The sequence below is a fragment of the Aplysia californica genome, unplaced genomic scaffold (genome assembly GCF_000002075.1).
Source record: "Aplysia californica isolate F4 #8 unplaced genomic scaffold, AplCal3.0 scaffold00271, whole genome shotgun sequence".
Lineage (NCBI taxonomy): Eukaryota > Metazoa > Mollusca > Gastropoda > Aplysiida > Aplysiidae > Aplysia > Aplysia californica.
Window position 1 is genome coordinate 701,430 of NW_004797541.1, and position 8,861 is coordinate 710,290.

Consider the following 8,861-nt stretch of genomic DNA (forward strand, 5'->3'; position numbering starts at 1 on the left):
TCCTCCTCCTCCTCCTCCTCCTCATCATCATCATCATCATCATCATCATCGTCGTCATCGTCATCATCAATCATCTTGCTTCAGGGTAAAAACCACAATAAACGTTCTCTGCCTTTCCCTGTCTTGGGATAACCTCTAGATAATATGTCTTCCCACTTTTCTGTACCTCATTCTCTGTGACACTTCTCCCGGTTCTACATAGCCGTCCCCTAGATCTCCTACCCTGTGATCAAAAATAGCACTTTTTTTGTTATGCAGCTGCCTGGCTTCCCGAGAGTATGTCCAGTCCAAGTCGCGTGACATCAAGTAATATAAAATAATTGCACCAACGAAAATATAATTGTGTGTGCTGGCGTGGGAAAATGGGAATAAATCATACAAAATGTCGCTGCTATACTAAAGCCATTTCTCTCACTTTCTGCCACCGTTTAAATCTTTATAATGGATATTCATTTATCAATATTATATTGGAACTGGATACTTTAGGTTATGAAATGTGCGGAGGGCAAAGCTGAGCAAATGCATTAGGAAGAACACAATTGTTTTCCTGGACATTTTGGGATGGATTTCAAATGAAACGATAAAATGCTTCTGAAGCTGAAAATATAGTTTATGAGCTTTCAAATAATAACTGAATCGTTTTGGTTTTTTTTCACACTGAAGACTACAAGATATTGCAACTACAAAATGTATTTGGGTGGCAAGACACATTTTCTCTTATTACATAGGTTGTGAACAGAAATGAGCTACGCCAGTAGTTTTTTATCTTGATTTTTGTATTTGAGCTGTTTTTTCAAATACTTTTACCGTATACTTGTTACCTTGAAATTTCTTTTACCCAACTTGCGTTACCCAAATTTTGTAAGATCCTACTCTTCTTTCAGTAACGTTGAAGTAATGGCGCTTCAAAATGTTCTGTATTTAACTTTCGATCATGGCTAGCCCAAGAATTACATGTGGGCGACATAGAAAAAACCCTAGGAGCATGTCTGTGCATCTCCAAGCTTGAATTATTAGACATGTGCATCTGGCCCACGGCAAACCACAAGTCTCTCGCAACATTCACGTTAATTTATCTGAAGAGGTGGTCAATCATAAGGTTTGTTAGCAACGATTACACTTTAAAGTGTTCGACTCTGGTTTCGGATCTTTGGGACTTTAGCAAATGAAAGACATAGTGTGTTATCATCCTACGTCTTACACAAGCAGTCTTGCCCGAGGGTGTCTGCCGAAAATGAGAACTTGGGCAAATATTGCACACACAAGAGAACCAGTCACCCGTGAATGTGGCTTGTGAAGACGTCCTAGAGCCCTCCATGAAGCTCTGTTATTTTCTGCTTGATTTTTAGCTTGCAGCACTTCCTGTGGTCTCATAGATTTTTCCTTTCAGCATAGATTAGAGCTTTTCAAAATGTCCCATCAGAAGAACAATTCCCCTGAAGCGTCTACGTCACAGCAGCATTATTAAAAAAAAATTATATTATAATTCGAGGTGCAGCTACGACTTATAATCAACTTTGCCGGATGCGTGCGAACACTTTATTATAACTTTGTACTGCGGTGCGCTTGTGTTTTACTTAGTCTTCCCAGCCCTTGCATATCTGAAAACCTTAGAGGAATGCAAACATGATTTGCTTGTCTCTATTCCCTATCAGATGCCATCTAGATGCATGCATGCACATCTTCTCATTGTGCTTCCCCCTGGGGTGAACTGTCTTGAGTCCCGACATCTTATGACAACAAAATTATCGATATATGTGTCGTTTGTCACTTAATTTCTGTCTGTTTTCTTCCTTTCGTTTTATTTCTTTTATACTGGAAAAGCAAGGCAGTTGAAATAACGAGACAGAGCAAGACTTGTCACATATAATATCTATGGCTCAGACGTTGACGTGTAATGCCCGCCAGTGCTCACGTCGCCAGCTGCCATTTTAGCTTTACCTTCTGCCATACCCAGGCCAGTCCATGCCTTGAAGTCGTCTGTCCACGTTGTTCTTTTTCCATCCTTGGCCCTTTTGCCCAACATCTTGCCTTCATTCGAGTATTTCTTTCATAATGGTTTGGTGGCGTTTACTATGACCAAAGCATTGTATTTTTCTACTTTTCATTTTGTTAAGCACGGTTTGTCTTGTGTGGAGAATGTGGCACACCTCATTGTTTGCCATCAATACCTGTCTTCTCCAAACACTGATATGGTGGATTCTATCGAAAGCTTGTTGGTTATCAATATAGGAAACAATAATAGGGCTTTTTTGGGGCTGTTTTTCTTCACATCTATAAAAAAAATAAAATAAAAAGAGACTTCTTCTGTATTTCTCCACCCCGACAGGCTGTTGCATCAAAACCCCAAGCCCACTCAGCAAGACATCGAGGACTCTTTCGACGGCCATGTGTGTCGCTGCACAGGCTATCGGCCAATCTTGGATGCTATGAAGTCTTTTGCTGCTGACAATACTACACCGAGTGCTAAGTGTATTGATATTGAGGTCAGTAAACAGTAAGTTCTAATCAAAACACAATTATATATAGATACTGCCTTTATCTCAGAACTTTACGTTGCAAAGACTATGGTTTATGAAACTGTTACCAACATGCCATGGATTTTAATTGTTTCTTTAGTAAATGGATGAACACCATAATAGCTTCACAGTCTTTTACCTCTCTTTTTGGCCTCAGGGTATTGTTTCTGGAGGTCTTTAAAACTGTAGGCACACTTGTAATTACGACTTATAATTTCTGAAAACAAATTCAAAGATAGCTTTTAAAACCGATACCGATGGTGGAGTGCTTAGTATGCTCGTTACCAGAGCTGAAAGTCTGGGTTTGAGCCTCGGTTCGGACACAGACTTTTTTCACCCCCTCCTGCCCACCCAGCCCGACTTCGAGTTGGGGAAGTAAAGGTGGCGTGAAAAGGAACTGGCCACCCTACTACAATATGCCGAAGGCTCAGGAATTTGTCTCACTAACAAAAAGGCAATCCCCAATGTCCGGATCGGATGCGGGAACAACTTTACTATACTTTTACCTTTGCCCTTAATAAAGCTATAATAATGTTCGATTGTAGAAATTATGGTAGATGATGCTCTATATGTTAGCCAAAAACATATTTGATAACCATGGCTTCCTCTGTTTTAGGACCTGAACAAAAATCTGTGCCCCAAGACAGGAGAAGTGTGTGCCGGCAAATCGACCAAATGTGGTGGTACCAATAACGTTGTCCGTCCTCTCGCCCTTGACGTGGCTGACTCCCAATGGTTTCGGCCGACCTCACTGGCTGACCTTGGTAAACGCCTGGTAGAGAGCAAGGGCAAAAGGACTAGGATGGTCTTCGGCAACACGTCTACTGGTCAGTTCTGCTTTAATTTTATTTGGCTTAGTACGACTTCTCCATTTAGCAGTCATGATATGTGTAGAACAGGCAGCAGTGTATATTCTATTTGTCTCACTACTTTAACTTACTTTAAGAATTGATTGGAATGTGTTTCAAAGCTATAGTCTTTTCCTAAACATATTGACATGTTTCGCTGCCTTACAAGCAACTGAAATATTTATGTTTAATTTTGTACATGTAGTGTTAATGACTTCCTTCTTGGGAGATGGTTAGAAATCACAGCCTACACTCCAAGGATGCTTTTTTACAGGGATCGTAATCCTGAATGTCTTTTGAACTTAGCAGCTGTGTAGGGGTATCAGACAGCGCATACAAGCAGCAGCTTTCTGAATGTGAAGATTTATTTGGCACAGGACACATAGGCCAACAGGCTTTTGAACTATAGGAATAACGTATTGTGCATTGGGTGATTAGTATTGCATAAATAATCGCCTCTGTGATAAGATCGGATAAGTGACATTGGGTAAATTTTTCAAAAGGAAGAGAACTGATTTATTAAAAGGATGCCTTACAGTTTTCCGATTTCCATACTGTTAAAAAGTTCAATTTTGGTTGTTTATTTGAAAATAAAGTTTTAACCAGCATATCAGATTTATGTAACATGCTTTGCAGTATACGTTTTAAAAAAACAAAAAAAACAAAACAAAGGCTATTTATACTTTCTTCTCATTTTTTTATGACATTGTCTTGAAATCCTTGAAACATATAAGAGAAGATAAATTCATTATGTGTTCTTTTGGTGGTGAATAGTGTCCCGATAGTTCAAATTGGGGAATTAGAAATGATGGCACTTAATGCTGTATTTTTCTTCTTTTTTTGTTAATGCAGGAATCTTTAAGAACGAGGGACCATTTGACGTGTACATTGATCTTCATGGTGTAAACGAACTGTATGAGATCAAGGTAGAGTTATTTTTAATGTATTTTATGATACCAACGACATGGTAGCTATTAGTCTAATGTACTGATATGTTTTTTTTAGGTTTATATTATTAGTTGAATTAAGGTGCCATTGATTCTTGCTTTTTATAAATTAATACAATGGACTTAAAATATTATCAATGAAACAGTACTCACACACAAACAAACAAACACACGCGCATTCACTCACACACACTCACATGCACACACACACACACACACACACACACACACTCACATGCACACACACACACACACACACGCACACACACACACGACGTATGCATGCACATACACACACACACACATGCGCACACACATGCACACACATGCACAAACACTTACGGACGCACAAACATGTACACATGTTATACATTCTCTCTCCCTCTCTCTTTCTCTCTCTTTGTCTTTCTATCTGTCTGTCTGTCTGTCTGTCTGTCTGTCTGTCTGTCTGTCTGTCTGTCTGTCTCTCTTTCTCTCTGTCTCTCTCGCTCTCTCTCTCTCTCTCTCACACACTCATACACACACACACACACACACACACACACACACACACACACACACACTCACACTCACACGTACTCATGCACAAATGCCTGCGCATACACTCACTTTCAGTCTGTCCACAAATGCATCCGACTTTAATTGTGGCATTTTTTTCTAAATCACTTGAAGTCTTTGTTTTGTTTTCTTAGTACTGTTTGTGCGAATCTTCTTACTTGTTTTTTATTCTTTATATTATGATCACTATAGTGGGTCTGCTCATGGAGCCCTCCATGTTTACAATTCTGTTAGAAGAGGGCATTTTATTTCACCGAGGACATACCTAATATATTCATCTTGTTTTATATACCCATATCTGGTGACTATCTTTCTCTTGTTATAGTTATCATTTTGTCTCTGAGCTTCCATTCCTTTAGGCCTACTATAAAAACCTCCACTTCTCAACCCAGCTCAGACCATGAGTATGATTACAAAGCTAACCTAAACCTAAACCGCAGCTACTGCACCCAATATCTGCTATCGCATACCTCCTCTCATACAATATTAATTTTTTGTTCCTCCTTGCAGGAGAGTGCAAACAAGGTGTCCTTTGGTGGGTCTACCACTCTGACCAAACTGAAGGAGAGGCTGAGGACCTTGCAAAACAAGCCAGGCTTTGAGTACTGTGCTAAGGTTGTCAAACATCTCAAATTTCTCGCCTCCACCTTAGTGAGAAATGTAAGTATGCACTCTTGTTCAGCAGATTAAGCTTCCCCTTCATCTTTTTTTTCCCAAAACTTTTTTGTTTTTTGTTTTGGGGGGGGGTTCTGTTTTTCTCTTTTGTAAGTGTTATATGATGTCTACTTGATCTGTACTTTTGTTTGTATGGTACTCATAATAATAATATAATAATAGTTTTGGAGGCCATTATCTTTTCTACTTCAGCACTGAGGGAAACTTACATACTTATAAACCTGTACAGTACTGGGAATTTTACTCTGTGTTGAGTGTTGGAGAACCCAGCTTAACACCAATTGCACTTGCTGACATGGGTCTGTTGTTAACTTTTGTTCCTATTTGTGACCTGATTATAAACCCTCATTTTAATTCTCTTAAGAAAGGGATCCTTTTATTTCAATGACTTCAACTAAAACTTTTTTTTCTCTAATAAATAGACAAAGTGTGCACTAACGCTTTAGAGCCTGTTTTGTTTGTCTCAGCTAATTGTATATTTTGAATATGCTTTCTGTTATTCCATATTATGTTTTCTCAATCATCATCCTTTCCTCTATGAGCAGTTACTGTGCCAATGTTTTTATAAAATTCAAACCCCCATGAATCGTGTTCCCAGGCTGGCTGCATTGCTGGCAACTTGATGATCAAACATGCTCACCCTGAGTTCCCGTCTGACCTGTTCACCATGACAACTGCTATTGGTGCCTCTGTCACTGTTTATGGTAAGCCTGGCTGTTTGAACTCACAGATTATTTTTTTCCTCTTTTCTTTATATTTTCTTAACTAAAACCAGAATATACATTTTTTTTCCTTATGCTCTTGCACAGTTGCCGGCTCTAAATGCTACAGAATTTACTCCTCCAAGTGTTAATGTCATTTTTTTACTTCTAAAGATTATACTTGTGAATTTTAGGCAAGAGAAAATGAAGGACAATGACTTCAAGTGAGGGCGATAACTTTTTGTTTTGACAGTTACAAGAAAAATGGTGATTGACCAAAAAAAAACCCAACTACTTTTGAATCTTGCTTTAAGTGAGAGCAAAAGAATTAACAAACATATAGAATGAAATGTTGAAAAAAGGGAATTGGTACTTATCTTAGGTTTCTAAAACTGCATAACTTATTTTACCTGTATAATAGGGACTAGTTAAAATAAGTGTTTTACGGCACTCACAACACAATGAGGTCACATAAGTGCGGAAGATTACAGGTGTTACAAGAGAGTAACAAATACAAAAAGGAAAAGAGATAATGACGAAAGATGTTTGATAGGAAAGTAGGAGCAAACCACACCAGAGCACCTGCTAACCACCCATAATGACCAACATGATTTTGAGTCACATATACAAGAAAGTGCAGTGACCAATGCCTTTGGGTTATCTATACAGTAAAGTGTAGAGGCCATCATGACTCCAATGACTTTGGGTCTTGTTTTTATTCAAGTGTAGTCACAAACATTTATCACACATCCATGAGCCCTGCATACATTGGGATACTGTGATATATATATGACCTGCCTTAGTGTTACTGACAATAAAACAACATTTACTCTGTTCCGCACATTTACAGATGCAGCAAAGAAAAAAAGCCATGATTACCCCATGGTGGAATTTCTGAGGAAAGTGGACATGACCAACAAAGTCATCCTGGCATTGGTCTTTCCCACACTGGAGAAAAATGTGCACTACAGATCGTTTAAGATCACGCCCCGATCACAGGTCAGTGACAGACGTTGAAGTCAGAGTTGGTTACTCTTGAAAGGAAGTGATACCATTTAAATAACGTTTTAATTTTGGATGGTGTCTACAGCTTAGGTAAAACTTAGTGCTTGGGTCTACATTATATTTTTTTCTGTATCCAACTGTGTATTGAGCATGAGTCCTATACAGACATTGAAACGAGCACAGCTTGAACTTTGAATGTCTCAGGCTTGAGAAGGATACACGCAAAATACAGATACTGTAATGTTAATGGCTCATATTTTACCCCCTCAAAATATCTATAAAAAGTTTCGCACTATATCATAGTTGAATTGTCCAAACACGTTAGACAATACAAATATGGAAAACGTCAGCAGTAATTGTTGTTTCTTTACCTGAGAAGGTAATGGAACTTATTTTCATAACATATTAGGTGTCTAAAAAATAAGAGAGGACCTAATTATAAATGAAAATAACTCGGTTATCTTTTGACTAGTTTCAACAAAAACCTGAAGATAGCGAGTTCAGTCCAGAGCAACCGAGAACTGCGTTTTATGTTGTTCTAACCTCATTAACCCTTAGTGTGGTTCAATGGAGCAGTGCTTGAAATGAAGAACCTTGCTTACCAAGGATGTCTCGTCTCTAGCTAAAACATATACTTCTTTGCAGGGTTTTGTCATAGGCCCATCACAATACATTGACAGAATTTGATTGCCTGAGTGTTAACATTAACAATGTTAGATGGTTATGTTGTCTCTCCTGTAATATTTAAAAATTCAATAAGTTTCAACAAAGTGCTGACGAAAGCAGTTTGGCGTCAAACCTACGGGGTCTATGGCCTGCAGTTGGTCGAATGACACTCATATTCTACATCCTGTAGGAGTAGGATTAGTATCCTCTCTTTGTACATACTATGTCTTCTTTCATGTTTTCCTTCTTCCTGGTATGTCATTGGAGAGTCTGGCAAAAGTAAAATAGACCCCCCCCCCCTCTTTTTTTTTAACCTTAAACCCCAAAGTGTTTAGGACCCACTTTTGTAATGATTCGTTTGCATCTGGTATGGCATCAACTGCCCCCCCCCCCTCGAAAAAGAACAAATCTCAGAAATGCACTGTTTTCAAGCTAGTGAATTTGAGTTGAAAAGACACTATCCCACATTTCCTAATTGTTACGTCTTTGCACTCCTCTCCTAGAATGCCCACGCCTATGTGAACGCTGCCCTGTGTGTTCCAATTAATAGTCCGAAGGGGAAACAAAGACCGTCCATTGTTTTTGGAGGCATCAGTGCCCAAATGGTGAGTCGGTTGTCTGGGTAAGCAGGCTGTTCTGTAAGATCTCCAGGTACCAATAAGTGTCTTTTCTAATCTTTCCAAACATACATAAGACTTAAATTATTCACAATCAGTAAAATTGTTCAGGAATCTGATTAAATGTAAACACAGACTCAAGTATAATTTTTGGAGAATCTGAGACAATTTATTTGTGGGGAACTTAAAGAATGTAAATATTGATAACATTTCATGTGCTGGTAATGTGGAGTACATATATTATTATTATCTCACTACTGCTGCAGCGTTTGGATTGCACTTTCTCTCTCTCTCTCACACAAACACACACACACACACACACACA

The 8,861-nt window shown here is 38.7% G+C and overlaps 1 protein-coding gene across 2 annotated transcripts in view; it reads left to right on the forward strand.

Moving 5' to 3' along the window:
* LOC101861050 (xanthine dehydrogenase) overlaps positions 1–8,861 on the forward strand; it is a gene marked incomplete in the record, with an annotated part of 55,376 nt that overhangs the window by 19,174 nt on the left and 27,341 nt on the right. For both annotated transcript variants that reach the window (XM_013084101.2, XM_013084102.2), the window contains 7 exon segments: positions 2,330–2,486; positions 3,136–3,346; positions 4,220–4,293; positions 5,383–5,532; positions 6,146–6,251; positions 7,099–7,247; positions 8,423–8,524. In XM_013084101.2, coding sequence (XP_012939555.1) covers positions 2,330–2,486; positions 3,136–3,346; positions 4,220–4,293; positions 5,383–5,532; positions 6,146–6,251; positions 7,099–7,247; positions 8,423–8,524 — 949 coding nt within the window.